The 17879-nt window shown below is 42.9% G+C and overlaps 1 protein-coding gene across 1 annotated transcript; it reads left to right on the forward strand.

Annotated features, from left to right (window-relative positions):
• Positions 1 to 5220: 5220 nt before the first annotated feature.
• On the forward strand, positions 5221 to 17813 carry APELA (apelin receptor early endogenous ligand). Its single transcript, XM_028745263.2, has 3 exons — positions 5221 to 5663; positions 9119 to 9208; positions 16811 to 17813. The coding sequence occupies exons 1-2, from the start codon at positions 5588 to 5590 to the stop codon at positions 9205 to 9207; spliced, it is 165 nt and encodes a 54-aa protein (XP_028601096.1). The 5' UTR covers positions 5221 to 5587; the 3' UTR covers position 9208; positions 16811 to 17813.
• The last annotated feature ends 66 nt before the right edge of the window (positions 17814 to 17879 follow it).

Below are 17879 nucleotides of genomic sequence, written 5' to 3' on the forward strand. Positions count from 1 at the left end.
ACAGTTTTGGTCGCCTCACTTCAAAAAGGAGTTGGACACGGTTCAGAAAAGGGCCACCAAAATTATCAAGGGGATGAAACGACTCATCTGTGAAGAAAGATTGTTAGGTATGGGACTTTTTAGTTTAGAGAAAAGGCAAGTACAGTGGTACCTCGGGTTACATCCGCTTCAGGTTACAGACTCCGCTAACCCAGAAATAGTGCTTCAGGTTAAGAACTTTGCTTCAGGATGAGAACAGAAATCGTGCTCCGGCGGCAGTGGGAGGCCCCATTAGCTAAAGTGGTGCTTCAGGTTAAGAACAGTTTCAGGTTAAGAACGGACCTCCGGAACGAATTAAGTACTTAACCCGAGGTACCACTGTAAGAGGTGACATGATAGAAGTTTATAAAATAATGCATGGCATGATGAAAGTGAAGAGAGAAAAGCTATTCTCCCTTTCTAATAACACTAGAACTCATGGAGGTCCAATAAAGCTGAGTGTTGGAAGATTCATGATGGATAAAAGAAAGTAGTTCTTCATCCAATGCATAGCTAAACTGTGGAACTCACTCCCACAGGAGGCAGTGATGACTACCAACCTAGAGGTCATTTAGAAATGTAACAGAATGGGAGACTAGAAAGGACACTAACCCCAATAAAAAGCAAAGCCCTTATAAGCCAATTTCATGCTTTATTATAGAACAGCTGAGAGAGGGGGGGGTATTGTACTTTTATGAAAAATGAGCAATAGATTTGAGGCAAGAGGTCCAACTCAAGCAATGGGACTGTGTATGGAGGTATATGTGGACTAAATGGGTGTCCATTGATCTTTTTAAAAAAGCTTTTTAAAATAGTCTCAGTGGTATCTACGGTAACTCCTTTGCAAGTGAAGTCAGATTTATAACTTGGTGGACAACTCTTGTTGGCAAGGTGAGGGTGTCCATGCAGATTTCCTGCATATTTGGGGTAATGCAGTCTATTTGGACTAATGTTTTAAATTTGATTCATGAGATGACTGGCTAATACCACAAAATCCTAAAATACTATAATTATATTGGTTAATGAAAATGGCCTTGAAATTGCTGGCATCAAAATGTGCATAGCAGCTAGCTGGAAGAAAACAGTTGATCCATAGATTTCCAAATTGTATAGTAAAATATGGAATACCGTTGTTTTATCAAAACTGACCTACAGCAGAAAATCAACTTGATAATGGAGAGCCAATGAATAAATGTATTGAAATATTGACTTTGCAATGCTTGCAAGTGCAAGGATGCTATTTGATCAGACACTTTCTTTTCTCCCTTGTATTTCCCTACCCTTTTTGCATATGCTTGTAGTTGTTGCTTCTTTAGTTTGTGATTTTAAAAGTTTATATAACTGATTTTTTTAAAAAAACCCAGCCCTTCAAACTATGGTGAATGGTCTTTGCTTTGTGTCACTGACTAAACCAGGGATCAGGCCCTACAGATGTTTCTGGACTACAATTCCCTTCATCCCTGAACACTGGCCATAATGACCAAGCGTGAGGGGAGTCCAGTGACATCTGGATGTCCACAGTCCTGGGATAGCTCTGTTGGTAGAGCCCGATACTCTTAATCAAGGGTTCAAGTCCTGTGTTGGGCAAAAGTTTCCTGCATTGCGGGGGGTGCTCTAGATGACCCCCACAGTCCCTTCCAAGTCTACAGTTCTATGATTCAGATCCTCTACTTCTAAACTGAACAACAATTAAGGTTAAACACAGTTCCTGGTTCAAACATAGATAGCAAGTAACCACAGTTAGTTAAAAACAGAAGTGGAAGATTCTGATCTGACAGCTGTACCAGAAGAAGATGGGACGCAGGTGACACTGTGGTCTAAACCACTGAGCTTCTTGGGCTTGCCAATCAGAAGGTCGGTGGTTCGAATCCCCATGACAGGGTGAGCTCCCATTGCTCTGTCCCAGCTCCTACCAACCTAGCAGTTCAAAAGCACAGCAGTGCAAGTAGATAAATAGGTATTGCTGCAGTGGGAAGGTAAATGGCATTTCCATGCACTCTGGTTTCTGTCACTGTGTTCCGTTGCGCCAGAAGCAGTTTTAGTCATGCTGGCTACATGACCCAGAAAGCTGTCTGTGGACAAACATCAGCTTCCTTAACCTGAAAGCGAGATGAGCACCGCAACCCCAGAGTCTCCTTTGACTGGACTTAGTTGTCCAGGGTTCCTTTACCTTTACCTTTTTTACCAGAAGAAGAGAAGGCAGGGGCGAGCACATGAGCCCCACATTCATGCATGTAACGCTGAATGATTATTATATGCAAAGCAGGCTGTTCTTCCTATCATGGTCAGCTGCCTCTCAGCTAAATTAATACAGTGGCTGTGGAGTCATCAGAAAGATGGCTAAGGAACGCAGGCAGTCCATATTCCATCCTCCCCTGATCAACCCGAAGGTATGCAAATGAAATTGCAAAGCTATAATGGTCCTTTTCCTAAGAGGGAAGCCAGACATGGGTAATTGTATGACTGAGATGGAAGCCAGTTTCCACAACTAATGATGTGATGCACCTGTGCACGAGATTGCTCTCACTCTAAAATGCAGCCACCACCTTTTCTTGCCTTTCCTCTCTAATGGCCAATAATGTGACATGAAGCAAACTCAACAAGTGCACCTTGTCCCAGGTTGGCAATACTCCAGTTTTTATTATTATTATTATTATCTGGCTGCCATAAAGCTGTTAGAGGCACAGCACCTCTGAAAGGGAACATCTGCAGGTTATATTAGGTTATGCTGAAAGACTGGCTGCTTCAGCAAAACAGTTCTAAATAGATTGCAACACGTCTTTCAAAGAGAAACCTGAAATTTAATCTGGCAATCAGCCATTGTTTCTCCACTTGGCTCTCCTTGCGTTTTTGGTTTACAAATTTCTAGCAACAGTCAGCCAGTTTTATAGCAACTGCAAAGAGATCCTGAGACCATTGGCTCAGGATTGCAGTAGATCTCAAGCACGTACTTTCTCACCTAGAAACTCTCCACTGTTGTTGTTGTTGTTTTAAATTGTGGGTGTATTCTACAAATCTTGATACAATGATAGTGATGAATTTATTCTGCTTTGTCAGTTGTTCTGTGATGCTGCCCCAGTGCTATCGCAATAAAAAATCACAATGATTTTTAAGGTAGCCTGGTTCCAAACTGCATAGGGTACACGAGTACCAGCACCTTGAATTTAGCAAGTGCAATTCTCCCAACAGCAGCCTGACATGACGGTGGTGATGGTCAGCCCCAGTAGCTGAACAGGAGCATTTTGCACGAGCTGCAGCTTCCAGGCTAATATTGGGGCAGCAGCCCACATGGAACATGTTAATAGTTATCCAGTATGAAGGTTACTCATGCATGTATGACAGTTCTCAGGCTATCCTGGTCCAAAAATAGCTGTAGGTGTCTTAACCAACTGAAGCTGGTAAAAGGCAATTGTAGCCCCTGAGGTCATTTGAGTCTTTACTGGTGGACATGAGCCTGCTCCCAACTCTGGTCCCACCCACTGATGCCCCCTTAGCTTTAATAAGCCAAGATGGGCTCAAGGAAAACATGGTTGGGTACAGTATACCTGAAGGAGTGTCTCCACCCTCATCGTTCTGCCTGGACGCTGAGGTCCAGCGCCAAGGGCCTTCTGGCGGTTCCCTCACTATGAGAAGCAAAGCTACAGGGAACCAGGCAGAGGGCCTTCTTGGCAGTGGCACCCACCCTGTGGAACGCCCTCCCACCAGATGTCAAAGAGAAGAAGAACTACCTGACATTTAGAAGACATCTGAAGGCAGCCCTGTTTAGGGAAGTTTTGAATATGTGACATTTTGATGTATTTTTAATCTTTTTTGGAAGCCACCCAGAGTGGCTGGGGAAACCCAGCCAGATGGGCAGGGTACAAATAAATTGTTGTTGTTGTTGTTGTTGTTGTTGTTGTTGTTGTTGTTGTTGTTGTTGTTGTTGTTGTTGTTGTTACAGCGTTGCAAGCATGTTGTCAACATCATCAAGAGGCATCAATTGAAACTGATCCCATGACATCACAGAAGATGTTGTGTTGGACACCTCTCTGGGAACTGCCAAAAATGTGGCATCCAGCTGGTTATGGAGCCAAGTGACTTTATCCAAGTGCCTTGCAAAGAAGTTAGAGAGTTAAAACGCTGCATACATTAAAAAACAGACATCTACACTACAAGCATTAAAAGTGGTGGCATAATACAGGTGGCACGTTTTGGTGATGGTACTAAGTCTGGGATCTGTGCCGAAATGCAGACTATGACTTGGTAAGGAGTGGGGATAGGAGCGTCTGCTTGCTTTTAGTGGGATGTACTTTTCAGATGTGGGTGGCGCTGTGGGTTAAACCACAGAGCCTAGAACTTACTGATCAGAAGGTCGGTGGTTCAAATCCCCGCAATGGGGTAAGCTCCTGTTGTTCGGTCCCTGCTCCTGCCAACCTAGCAGTTCGAAAGTACATCAAAGTGCAAGTAGATAAATAGGTACCGCTCCGGTGGGAAGGTAAACGGCGTTTCTGTGCGCTGCTCTGGTTCGCCAGAAGCGGCTTAGTCATGCTGGCCACATGACCGGGAAGCTGTACTCCGGCTCCCTCGGCCAATAAAGTGGGATGAGCGCCGCAACCCCAGAGTCAGTCACATCTGGACCTAATGGTCAGGGGTCCCTTTACCTTTACTTTTCAGACATATCTGAGGTTGTTGATATTTCTTCTGGCAATCTTAATTCCAGCTTGGGATTCATCCAGCCCAGCCTTTCAAATTCGGGAGGCAGTGAAAGACAGGAGTGCCTGGCGTGCTCTGGTCCATGGGGTCACGAAGAGTCGGACACGACTAAACGACTAAACAACAACAACTTTTCAGACAATCCTGCAGTCAGTACCCATTTAAACAAGCCCAGAAATCCCAGTTCCTGAATGGAAGGAAAATACTTGCCCCTACAGAAGAGGCACATTACATTTAACAGCTTACATTTTCACTTTGAATAGATGCTACTTTGCAGCTAGTTGATAAGGGATAAAGATTTGCGGTGGGGGGCGGTGGGGGGCTCCACAAGAGGGGCCCACAATGCTTTTTGGTCCTCTTGAGGATGCCTTTTCAGAGGTGGACAAAGGAAAGACTTCCTGTCCCTTCCCTGGCTTTTCGCATGTGGGACCAACATGGGCAAACGCAGCAAAGCATAAACAGTTGCAAATGGGAGGAGGGAGGCTAGAGCTCGCTTTGCATATTTAGCCTTGCCTTGGAATGAATCGAAAGGGAAGTTGTTGGACCATTGTTCGTAGGGCTGCTTCTTTCACGGACGTTTACAGAAGCTGCAGTTTACAGGGGCTTTTCTTCCTGTTGTTTGCTTATGGAAAATAAGTGGGAGTGACAAAAAGGGAAAAAAGAGGGAAACAGAGGGAGGCACTGACCACAGTGCAGAACCAGTAACCTTGCCTTGTGTATGATCATTAACCTTGCTGAAAAAGGCAGCTGGGAGCTCATTTCGAAAGCTTGCCATTAGAATGTGAGCTGAGCCACAGATACTGCAGACACATTTCCGGGAGGGTGTCTGCAAATTGGCTGCAAGTGTTACAAATACTATCGGATCCGGTCTGCCAAAATGAGATTCCAGCAGCTCCTTTTGACCTGGTTTTTGCTCCTGGCTGGGGTGCTCCTGATCGACGGACAGAGGCCAGGTAAGGAACCCTGTGATCGGACTCCGTTTCCCCGTCTCAGCTGTCTCTTATCTCCAGCGTGTGTATGGGGATTTCTGGGGCAGCTACGTTAGAAGCCAGGCTTTCTTTTCCTTTTTTTTTTTTTAAAAAAAGCTGTTCGCCTCCCATAGTATTATTTTTGCAGCCGTAACTCTTTTTCAAAAAGAGAGAATGGCTTCCTTAAGAGATGCTGCGCCTACGACATGCCACTTTGAGATTTCAGTGCAAAGCCATTTCTTTTCGTGCGCGCGAGAAGATGGCAAATAAAGAATTCATGATCACATCAGCTCCTCCAGGGCTTGTGCAAGATGTTACATTTAAATGCTACATTTAACTAGCCTGGTAGGAAGATTTTACCACAATAAAGTCGTGAAAGAAGTGCAAAGTGTAAATGTAGATGGGTTAATTCATCTCTATGTGCTGTAACCCTATGAGTAAACATCTGAAGAGGGCAGCTTGTGTTATGCAGCTTATGTCCCTGTGCAAATATTCGTGACTCCTCTCCTACGTGTGTGCAATTATTTCACTGTTTTCCATTCCCTATAATATCTGGCTAATATCTGCCCGGACTGCTGCTTTATTGATTCCTATGATGATTTATTAGTTATTTGACTACGTTCATCAGGCAAGGGGAGGTCCGACTTTGCTTCTTTTTTTATAACCTCCTGACACCCTCCCAGATTCCTACAGCTTTCAACAATTTTTAACAGAGCATTGACAGAGAGATGGGTGAAATCACATCATCTCATATACTGATTCTCCAGAGGAGTAAGATATTTGCATAATTGCCCTCCCCGCCACTCCCCACTTTTCAGAGGGCAGATTCACTTTTCTAAGTAAAGCTGACAGCTCCCAGACCATACACTCTGCGGTAGTCTCCTTTGCTTGACTGATACAACTCTCTGGAGCAATTAGCTTGGAGTAGACGGAAGCCTTAGGCAAAAGGAGCATTGCTTGAGTACTAGCTGGCGGGAATGTACATTCCCAGTCCTCTCTGGTGGAGAAAGCCAAAATGGAACTGAGGGCATACAACAAGTAGCCTGAGTTGTGAGCCACCTTTTGGTGCACAGATGAAGAGGCAGACTTCCTCTATGGTGAATTCAGAAAATATTCCCTAAGGGAGTGAGTTGCCCTGAAGTCACCTGAGTTTTCCATCCTGCAAAGCACTTCTTTTAACTGAGCAGCAGGCAAAAAGGGATCTACGTACTTAGTATGCTTTTCTAGATCATTTTGCACATACCTGGGTTTGCATAAACAGGTGGAGGCCTACAGTAAGAATAAGGAAGATGTGCTCACAGTCAGAGCAGTTTTCTATCCACCTTACCATTCCAGAGGCTTTGAGAAGACTATTGCATTTGTTATTTTGACTTTAAGGAACACAGAAGAACATTTTAGCTTCCCAACTCTCTTGGAAGATAGTGGCTTGCTGAGGCCACCTACTGAGCATCAGAACTGAGCTTTAAGCATTTCCCACATCCAAAACTAGGCTTTTAGTCACTACACTGGTCTGGGAACTTTATTCCCCCACCTTTCCAGCACTGAAAGGCTCAAAGGCACATCAGTAGTGTTGCTTAGTACTTATACAGCACTTTCCCCCTAAGTGTTCTAACATGCTTTGCATGCCAACCCTGTAAGGTAGGCCACTATTACAGCCACAGGGGGAGAGGGTTGATTCAGCCACCACCTCTTCTTGCCTTTCCTCTCTGATGGCCATTGACTTAACTTTTTGTCTGTCTCCACAATGAATGTATGTCTAAGGTGAGACTAGAACAAGTGCACAGCTCAGGATATAACCACAATGTACTACATCAGCTCTTTGGCTGATTAGGATGGCGCTACTCTGAATATCTCCCCCACCACTGGTGTTTTATTGCAGTCATTTTCTGCAACATGTTCTCGACTCAATAATGAGTGTTGGGTTTATTCTGCTTTAGTTTGTTCTGCAGTGCTTCCACAGTGCTGCCACATTACTGCTGTCAACAAAAGTGGAATAAAAATAAACCAGGATGCTATAACAAGTTGTAGGAGTTCAGTCGGAAGTTATGGGATAGGTTCTGATTAGAAATGAAGCGGTATGAAGGTGGAATCACATATAACTGCCTCAGGAGCATTGTGAACACAAATGGCCATGAATGTGCAATAAATGAGATGTCTGGAGGGACCCTAAACATGGTCTCTTTTATAAACTGCTTTGAGGGTTTCTTTTTTTCCAATCAATCCATTTGTAAATTGTATGAAATAAAAAAATATTTAGATTGTCAATGAAAGTGGCATGCCTTTTTCAGAGAACTCCATACGTACTATTAGCCCCAGTTTCGTTCTGGGTGCAAAAGTGTTTTGTATCTTGTTTGAAAAAAGATATTTATCAGGTCTCCTCTGCCATTATTTATTCTATTTACCAAATCCCCATTTTCCATATAAAATGGCTCTCCAAGTGGCTTACAAATTTGAAAGCGGAAAAAAAAACAATTAAACCCTGAATGGATATTAAGAGTTCTTGCACACACTTTTGTTCCATGCATTAAAATCAAAGAACACGACTCAGCCAAGTATAAACACTTCTTAAAATTCCATTAAATTCCAGGGAACATTCAGGACAATCCATGCTGACTCAGAAGCCAGCCCCACTGTGATCATTAGGCCTTACTCCCTAGAATGTTTTGCTTAGGATGACAGTTTAACTTAAGCCATGCTGAACTACTCACAATTTCATATTTTGTGCCCAGGTGTAGATTTCATGATATTCAATACATGAACAAATGTGCAGAATCCACATAGGTTTAGATGTGATGCTTTAGCTGGGATTCATGCATTCCAGGGGGGTGGACTGGATAACCCTTGGGTCCCTTCCAACCCTACAATTGTATGATTCTATGAACTCAGATGTGACTTACTTCTGAATAGAAATGTATATAGGACATGTGCCATAAGAGTACAGTGGTACCCTAGGTTAAGAACTTAATTCGTTCTGGAGGTCCTTTCTTAACCTGAAGCACCACTTTAGCTAATGGGGCCTCCCGCTGCTGCCACGCCTCTGGAGCACGATTTCTGTTCTCATCCTGAAGCAAAGTTCTTAACCCGAGGTACTATTTCTGGGTTAGCGGAGTCTGTAACCTGAAGCGTCTGTAACCTGAAGTGTATGTAACCCGAGGTACTGGCTGAACCACAGACAGCTGAAGGTCCTGCAGTTTACAATGGTCTGAGACTTCTGAAAAATTGGGCAAATTCTGGGATGGGATGGGAAGCTGAGTGCTTCTGGAAGAAGACAGACTTGCTACATTGGAATTTTATACTTTGGGATCCCACAAGTGCAGGAAATAACATCTTGCAGAAAGCAGACACGCTTTATGCCGCTTCAGAACATCAACCGTTATTGTTTACCTGCCATTCATTTTGACATCTTGCTCTTTTCATGTTCTCTCTCTCCTGTCTTCCAGCTAATGTGGCCTCCAGGCGAAAACTCCACAGACATCACTGCTCCCACAGGAGATGCATGCCCCTTCATTCCAGAGTGCCCTTCCCCTGAGGTATCCAAAAACCCTACGATGCTTGGGCTAATTTTAGGCAAAGGGTCATTCATAAGGGTTTGGTAATAAAACCAGGCGCCAGTAGGATGCGACTGTCAAAGGCTGCCCCTCCAGCACTGTTTTGGGGACAGCGTAGGGGAATGCCAAATGTGTTCACCAGGAAATATGCCCGTTTGCAAACTTATGCATTCATTTCCAAATGGTTTCGGGGGCATTTTGCTAACCTCAGACCGCAAACAATTTCCTTTGGCCTCCGTTCTTTGTGATTTTATTTGCTCTGAAAATAGAGCAACAGGGAGGGAGCAGTGGGGGTGGGAATGAACTCAAGGAGGGGGGGGGAGGAACAGCACAATAAAAGTTCTTGTTTTATGTGAACTCCAGGGCACGGTTCCAAATGAGTGAGTAGTACTGGGCTCTCTGTCAATTATTTCACTCTCTGAAGCTGCACAGAGAATGGGACCCATTTGATGCCCTGCTGTCTTTTTGCAGTTTTCCACCCCCTCCCCCCAATCTTGCACATGAAAGTGATAATAATTCATTATTATATAAAACCTGAAAGATGGAATCCCTTGGGCAGAACCATCCAACAAGTCTATCTCGCTTAAGAATAAGGTAGACACGATCTATAAAAATTGGATCTACCTGGAGTATGTGGAATCCAGAGGGTAGCATCAGTCATAGTGCAGTAGACCCACTGAAATCAGTGGATTTAAAGTGAGTTATAATTAACTTAAACGTATTGATTGCAGTGGGGCTATTCTGAGTATGACCTGGTCGAATACCACCCAGAGGTGTCTGGTGGTATTCAGTGTTATTACGAGAAGATTCCTTCCACCCTCCCTGAGTCAACCTATGGCAGGATTCATGTGAAATTGTGTCAAGGATCTGATCTTCATGTGGGAAGACTCTCAATAGATTTTGTCATGCCCTTCTATTATTTTCACAGCAGCATGATACACAGCCATGTGGCAGGGAATGCTTTCCTGGCATTTATTTTATTTGTTGACTTTGTAAAGCTTCTATACTGTTTGATTGTAGAAAAAGCCTCAAAGCGGTCTACATAAATCATTAAAATTATCACTAAGAAATTTACACGGAGATGTACAGCACATTAACTTTGTGGATTTCTTCATGCCAGATTGTTCTTAAAGAAACAGGATATATTTTTTAAAAAAACAAACAAACCCAAAGGCAGCCATTACCATTTAGCTCTGTAACAGCCAACTTTGCTGAATGGACACTCTATAAACCAGGCATGGGGAATCTGTGGGTTCCACACTTCTGAATGTACACACTGAACATTTAAAGCACATGACTTCCCCTAAAGGATTTCAGGAGCTGGTTTCTTAAGGGTGCTGGGAATTTTAGCTCAGTGAGGGCGAAACTGCAGTTCCCAGGATTCCTGGGGAGGGGAATAATGTGCTTTAAATTACGGTGTGCATGCGACTTTCAATTCCATGTGGAGTCACCACTGGTAGAGCTATAACCACAGGCCTGTGTAGCTATCCCAGGGAAATATGTGTAGTGGCTAAGAGGTAGGGGTTTTTTAAGGGTTTTATCCAGCATGATGGCAAATTTCAGTTCATTAATTGAATGAGGAGGACTAGTGTTGGGGACAGTCCACCATTTGGAACTGCTCCCTATTTAATTAAAAAGGTATCACCTAGATTGATCTTGTTAAGCGGGAAGAACTCAAAGGTCCTTTGATGTGAGGTCCCAAGGAGCAGCTGTGTTATTCTAGCACAGCAGAAAGACAAAGCACGAGGGGGCATCGACTAACAAGCCTGTCATAGCAGGGGCTCATGTGCCATCCTATTCAAAAGAGTCGGGAGCAGGCTGTTGCATTGTGAACCTGAGAGCTCTTTGATTTTAAGATTGCATTCCGCGGTATAAAGCTGAAGTAGCACTTTTGAACCCAAGCGGGGCTTCAGCAGGTTAGAGAATAGGAGGTGCAAAGGATCAATGCTCTCTAGTCTAGAGGGCACCATATAAATGCAGATGCTTCCACTGCTCCAGAAGCACACAGGTAGGACATGTAAATATGTCACAGCAAGGATCAAAAGGATGCCCAAACTGCCTTTTAGAGAAGCACACTATTTGCAGATGAATAAAACATGCACTTGATAGCTTTGCATCTGGCAGCGCCTCTTGTTATATACATCAGGATAATGGCATAGCCTTAGGTAGTTTGGCTGTGATAAATAAAAAATGACACAGGCTATAAGCCCCAAAATCAATTCTCTCAAAATGTCAGCTTCTTGGAACTAGCAAGACTAATCAGGAGTGAGTGTCATTAAGGGACAGCAACTGGCCCTTCAAGGACACTTTACATTTTGCTAAGCAGTTCAGCCGAAGTCAGAATTGCGTTTCTGACAGTGCCGTAAGTTTTGTGAAACCTACCTGCATGAAAGCTGGGAAGAAAATGAAATGCATCCAAAACATTTTCAGCACTATTCTTCTTTGTCTGTTTTATATATATATATATTGCATCATCAGTGCTGCCCTGGACTTCTTGGGAGGAGCAATAGGATATAAAAATAAAAAATACTTAATGCACATGCCATTTTATAGCATAGAAGATTACAAGTCGCTGTCTCAAAGGCTAACAAGAAGTCTGTGGTGCAAAAGCCCTGATGAATTGGACCAAAAGCCTATCCTGTCTGGTGTGCTGTTCCCACAGTGACCCACCAGATGCTGATGGGAAGCTCAGAAGCAGATCATGAGCACAATAGCACAGTCCCAGCTCATGTTCCCCAGCAACTGGTATTCAGATGCTGGAGGTAATATATAGCCACCACGACTAGTAGCTATTGATAGCCTCATCCTCCATGAATTTGTCTAACTTCCTTTCAAAGCCATCCAGGTTAGCGACCATCACTGCATCTCTTGGTAGCGAATCCCAAGGTTTAACTGTGAGCAGAGAAGCACTTGCTTTTGTTTGCCTTGAATCTACCATTCACTATCAGAGAGCCAGGAGAGGAAGGGTGAGAGGAGGAGAGGCAGGAGTAAACAGGGAAAGAATGTGGATTATTTCAGTTATACACACTTAGGCTTAGTCACAAAGGAAGCCGGTGAAGGAATTTGATAAGTGATTCTAAAGCAATGGGCATTCATTCGGCCCCAAACAGCCTGCACTGAGATACAACCAAGACACCCACCAGAAAACAGTTGATGTTTGCAAGTCTCAAGAAGCCTCAGTCGTCAACAACAACAACAAAATAATAAGGTTTCTTCCTTGAAAGTAACACCTTGTTTTATATGTGGTGCTGGAAGTACCAAATGTATTTAAAAGCTTTGTCTCCATCATGTTAAGTTTTTCCAAGATCTCGGCCAGCTACATCACTGGTTGTTTTTTTAAAGAAATGTGCCTTTTTAGAATGATAAAAAGGGGGCAAGACCCACCTGTGTGTCAATTACAGCAGGTGGCAGATTAAGTGAGAGCCAAAGTGACCACATCCACTCACTCAGCACTTTGGGGTTTAGGGGCACTGTGGAAATCAGAATTAGGAGGAGGCAGACTCCTCGAGTCACTAGCTTCAGAAGTGTTTCCGAGTATGGAATCAATCGTCTCCTTCCCCCACTTCCAGTGTTTCATGACTGTGTGCAGAGACAATCTCTAATGCGCCTTGAAGCATAATGCATGCAAGTTAATAGTATGGAGTCTGGGTGATAAACATGCACTTAGGTGGATTTCCCATCCCTCCTTACAGAATATCTGTTTGCAAGACTAAAAGCTATTTTGTAGCTAGTTCCGTTTGGGGAAACTGCTCTGCCCTAACAACAGAGCAGAAACAGATGCTCTTTAACCATGACCTGGTCTAGAGATATTCTGAACAACTGAAATGTGCGTTTTGGAGTGCCAGGGAAGGGGTGGGGACAGAGTTCAAGATTTCAAACCTGTCTGCAAAAGTTGCATGGCGCATCCCCTACAACTATGTGGGTCATGCTCTTTGTTGTACATTTGTCTGCATGGAATCCATACATTTTCAAGCTGAACACTCCCAGGAGTGCTAAGATTCTTACAAAATTAACACTGGTTGAGTCTAAGCTTTGCCTGTGGTTCTGAACTGGTCAACAAGTACTGATTAATCCACTAGAGCAGGGATGCTGTTGACCCTCCAGATCAGGGTTAGCTATCAGGGGACTCCAACTCCCATTACCCCAGTCAGCATGGCCCAATGATATGGAGGCTCTGAAGGGCTCCGTGTTAGCTCTTCCTGCTCCAGATATTGTTTGACTACTACTCCCATCACCCCTAAGCACTGCCCATGCTGGCTGGGGATGATGGGATCTGGAGTCCAATGTCATCTAGTTCTCCATGTCAGCCGTATTCACGGTTGAGCTTATCTTTGTTGTTTCCCAGGCAGTAGCACCTTCAGATGAAATGCAGCTAGGCCTTCCAGAAAAGCCTTCCGCTTTATACTTCCTACTGGCTAAGGGTTGTTCACATGTATTCATCACACATATCAGTTCCAATGACAGCCCATGAGGCTCAGAGGCCATACTTTCAGCTAACTGAATGGCAATAAGTGAAATGTCCATTCTTACAAAATTGCCAGTCTTGGCGAAAAGAGTTGTGTGTCAATGTAAGATTTACTGACATTTTGAATATTCCTTTTTAAAACAAAAAAACTAGCCCAATTTTAAGAAATGTGTCATGGGCACAAATGTTTTACCTGTTAATGGGGAGGAAAATAATCAGCTCTCAAATGCATTCAGTCATTGCACTGGCCTAATTTTGGGATTAAGATTATAAAAAGAATGTATCTCCTGCTACACTTTTTACTGCAGATTATGTATATATCGACCTTTTGAATTATTTAGATTTAGAGACTTTAGTTGCAATTTCTGATCATTTGTATTAGTCTATAAATAGTGTTTAGTGCCATTGTTATTGGTCATCGTGTTGTGCTACTTTGTTCAGACTTTTTACTGCAGCAGCAGATTCATAATGTGTTTTGAAATCCTGGCCTGCTCTCGGATATTGAGGATGAATTCCCACAGACATACAGAGGCATAAAAGGTCATAGCCGTGCCATGGCACTCAGATGGAAGGAAGCTCCGTTGAATTTAACAGAGAACAGAAATGCTATTAATAATACTTACACTGTGTCAGCAGCAAGCATGGCATCTCACAGAGTTATATAGACAAGTCAAATCCCTGCTAGCAAGGAGTTTACCAAGTAGGAAGACTGCTTAAGGACTGCCCCAAAATAGGAAAGTGTCACAAAAGGAGAGAAAGTGAGGATGAAAGAAACAACAGGTTTTCATAAAATGTGTGCATACTAATTTATTTGCATACAAATTTAGAAACAATTAGTGTCATTTAAATTGTAATACAATGCAGTTCACTGTAGTGGCCTATGTGCCTGCTCTGTTTTCTGGTGCTATTGATGGGTCATTTCCAGGCCCCTCCTGCTCTCCCTTCTTGAAGTCCTAACCTTTAAGCTAGACTTAGACCAGGCAGCCCATCACATAGAGGGACGTCCTCTTTAAAGCTGGATTTGTGCTGCAGTTCTGGGGGCACGAGTATCATGAAAACTCCAGACTCCATAGAGATTGTACCTTCTCATATTTTTATACAAGGGCTCTCATTTGGGTCTAATGGACCTAAAATGGCTATGATCTAGAGTGGTGTTATGGTACAAGGACACTGGAAGGAACTTAAATTTCCAGAAATAGAAGATTCACCCATGTTTTCTATCTCCCGTAAACCCTTAAGATTGCAGTTTGGGATCCACTCTCACATATGTTAAGGAGGAATAATCACACTAGGCCTGCCGTTTGGACCTGCCTTAAGAAAGAGCAAAGAGGCAGAAAATGATTTATTTGGGTAGCCAGATGAAATGGGAGGACAGGCCTTCTGCACCTTCAAGAGGGAATTTCAGGAAATTCTCTGAAATTCTCTCTTCTACACAACTATTAAAGGTGTAGGACATGTACACTGAAAATTTCAAACTGGTTTCTATTTGCTTGGAGTTGGTTTTTAAAGTGGGGACCGGGCCTTTTAGCATAGCCTCTTATTTGTAACGTGGACTATATGGGGGACTATTTAGCTGATCATATTAGAAAAAGTGGTATTTCCCAGGGATACAACATTGTCAGTTACAGACAAGAATTTCCACCTGTTTCACAAGCAAAGTCTTTTGGAAATGCAGCACTTTGTATGTTTGCTCAAGTATTACCCTTCCAAGGGTCTCAAGTGAGCACAGTCAGACTTTTAGGCTCCTCTAAGCATCTATGGGTAGCAACCACTGTTTGAATAATGTACCTATTTAACTGGTTTCTAAACCGGTCAGGGGATGGGGCAAATGCATCCTGTTTACCTGAACCAAATCGACTTGTGCAAGCAAACCTACAACTATTGCACTCAAACCTCAAAATTTCCACTGAAAACAACTCTCATGATGGCTACAATTCTCTGTAGTTGAATAGATCTCTTCAAAGCAGCAAATGATACACAATGCAGGGCTATACAGAATAGAGCAGCTTAAGAACAGAAAAATGTCCTTTCCTTGGATAATAATATTTTAATGTTCATACCTTATAACTCTTTGCAATCACAGAACAGATGTAAAGTTTATTATGACTGGGGTATGAATTCCTTGGCACCAGAAAGTCAGCTGCTGCTGCTGGCTTTGAGAAAAGTTCAACTGTTCTCAAAAAACTGTTCTTCCCCCTACCTCTTTTAAAAGTTGAGGACTATATGTGTACAAGTGGGGTTCGAACAGGAGTTGTCAAGGTGTCAACCAACCAGGAGTACCCAACTCCATTCAACCCCTACCCCATCTCCTGTCAATTTCTTCACAACTGACTCTAAACCAGCAGTCAGCAAGGTTTATCTTGTCTGGGCCGGATTGGTCCCGTGGAGATCCCTCTGGGCCGGATCACCTGCGCGCACAATTTCTGGCACCTGTGCCTGCGGAATTTTTGGCGCTGCGGAAGCGAGTCTCTGCACCAGTTTAGCGTAGCACATGAGCAGACAGTTCGGTTCGGGGACGGCTCACGGGCCACTTCCAGCCCATGGACCTTAGGTTGCTGACCCCTGCTCTAAACATTCAAATGCCTTCTAAGCCTCTCTGATCCTCATTGAGATGGGTTTTGGTGGGGTGGGGTGTTAGTGCCAAATTTTTTAATAAGAAGAATTGTACTTTGGCAATGCTTTTTTCCTGAGCCTGCTGATAGCTACCTCTTTTTTTGTGGCCCTGGTTGGCAATGTAATCATCACCCCCTGACCACCTGAGTTGGCTGTTAGCTTAGCTTGTTTGGAGGTTTTAGCAAGGGAGTGCAGCTATTGTATACCCTTGATTGAAGAACCGTATCTAGGATGGTCATTCTCTTCCACCGAGTGTTCGGCTTTGGGGGGGGACACACACACAGGGAGCGGAAGGGGACACCCACCAAGCTAGCCAGATCAGTCTAATCAAACATGCCAATCAATGGAGTGACAGGTCGCAGCCAAATCACCCTTGCATCACATTTTTTAAAACTTGTGCCAATAAAGGCTAGTAGAAACTATTAGGAGGAGGATATAAAAAAATGTTGACCACCTTAATAAAATTATTTTAAAATCTTGTCTGGTTTCTCTTCCCCCAAATGTAGCTTCCACCAACTGACTGGCGAAAGGAATGGAGATGTGCAAATGACAAAATTCGATAGCGGCACTGTTGTAATCTATATAGGTGTCCCATAAACCATCACCTGGAAACATTCAAAAAAATCTTACCAGAGGCCCGCTGAAACAAGCTTCACTGGAGTTTTGGGTTTCTCTAAGCAGGAATAAAAGCAATGAAGAACTTAGGGACCCTCTTCTGGACTTTGGAGAATCATCAGTGCAATATGATCACCATTCTTCTCTACACATCAACACCGGTAACCAGAAAGCAAACTTCACAATATTAGAAGAGTTGTGTGTCATTGAAAAAACAAAAACCCAAACTATTGGTATATTAATAGTGCTTATTCACATGTCTGTATATCTTTTAACACCCAGCTAACAATATGCAAGAAAGAAGCCGTTGTTTCATAAACATCATGATTCGTTGGAATATTTATAAAAATGCATATTGGATGTTTGAAGCTAGTGTTATTCTATCACCTTTCCCAGTCTTTCAAGACTAGTATATCTGTTGACATTACTAGGTGAATACTTCAAGTGGAAAATTTCTTAAATACCGTAATGATCAGCCTTAACTGGAAAGTCTTACAAGCATGACTGAATCTTCCACTCACACCAGTGGAAAATATGCCAAAGCTATGCTGGACGCTAGCTTAGTAGAACCGGGGTCTTATCAAACAGATCAACCTAGTCTTCCTTAAAAGTATTACTGGTTTGTACTAATTTTAACCTGTTTACAACTTACTTTGGGATTCAATTATTTCCTTAAAGCATGTTTGTAACTGTATATGTTGTAAAATGGTACTTCAAATAGCATTCTCATATTAATCTTTGTACAATTTTGTTAAAAATTTTGTATTCTGTACATGGAAATTGCCCATATCCAAAGACAAGTGAAATATTTGCCTAATTTGTAAATTTCATAAGGGATCAATGTAAACTTTAATAATTGATGTAGCTAAATAAAATATAGCTTAAATCATGCTATTAATTTTTCTTTTCTTTTTTTAAAGAAGCAACAACGTTGATCAGATTTTGCAGCTTGCAATGCAT

This window comes from Podarcis muralis, chromosome 9 (genome assembly GCF_964188315.1).
Source record: "Podarcis muralis chromosome 9, rPodMur119.hap1.1, whole genome shotgun sequence".
Classification (NCBI taxonomy): Eukaryota; Metazoa; Chordata; class Lepidosauria; order Squamata; family Lacertidae; genus Podarcis; species Podarcis muralis.

Excerpts from the sequence above, each read along its gene's own strand:
- APELA (XM_028745263.2), top strand. The coding sequence starts at position 5,588 with ATGAGATTCCAGCAGCTCCTTTTGACCTGGTTTTTGCTCCTGGCTGGG. Across the intron at positions 5,664-9,118 it reads GATCGACGGACAGAGGCCAG|CTAATGTGGCCTCCAGGCGA; the intron begins GTAAGGAACCCT and ends CCTGTCTTCCAG.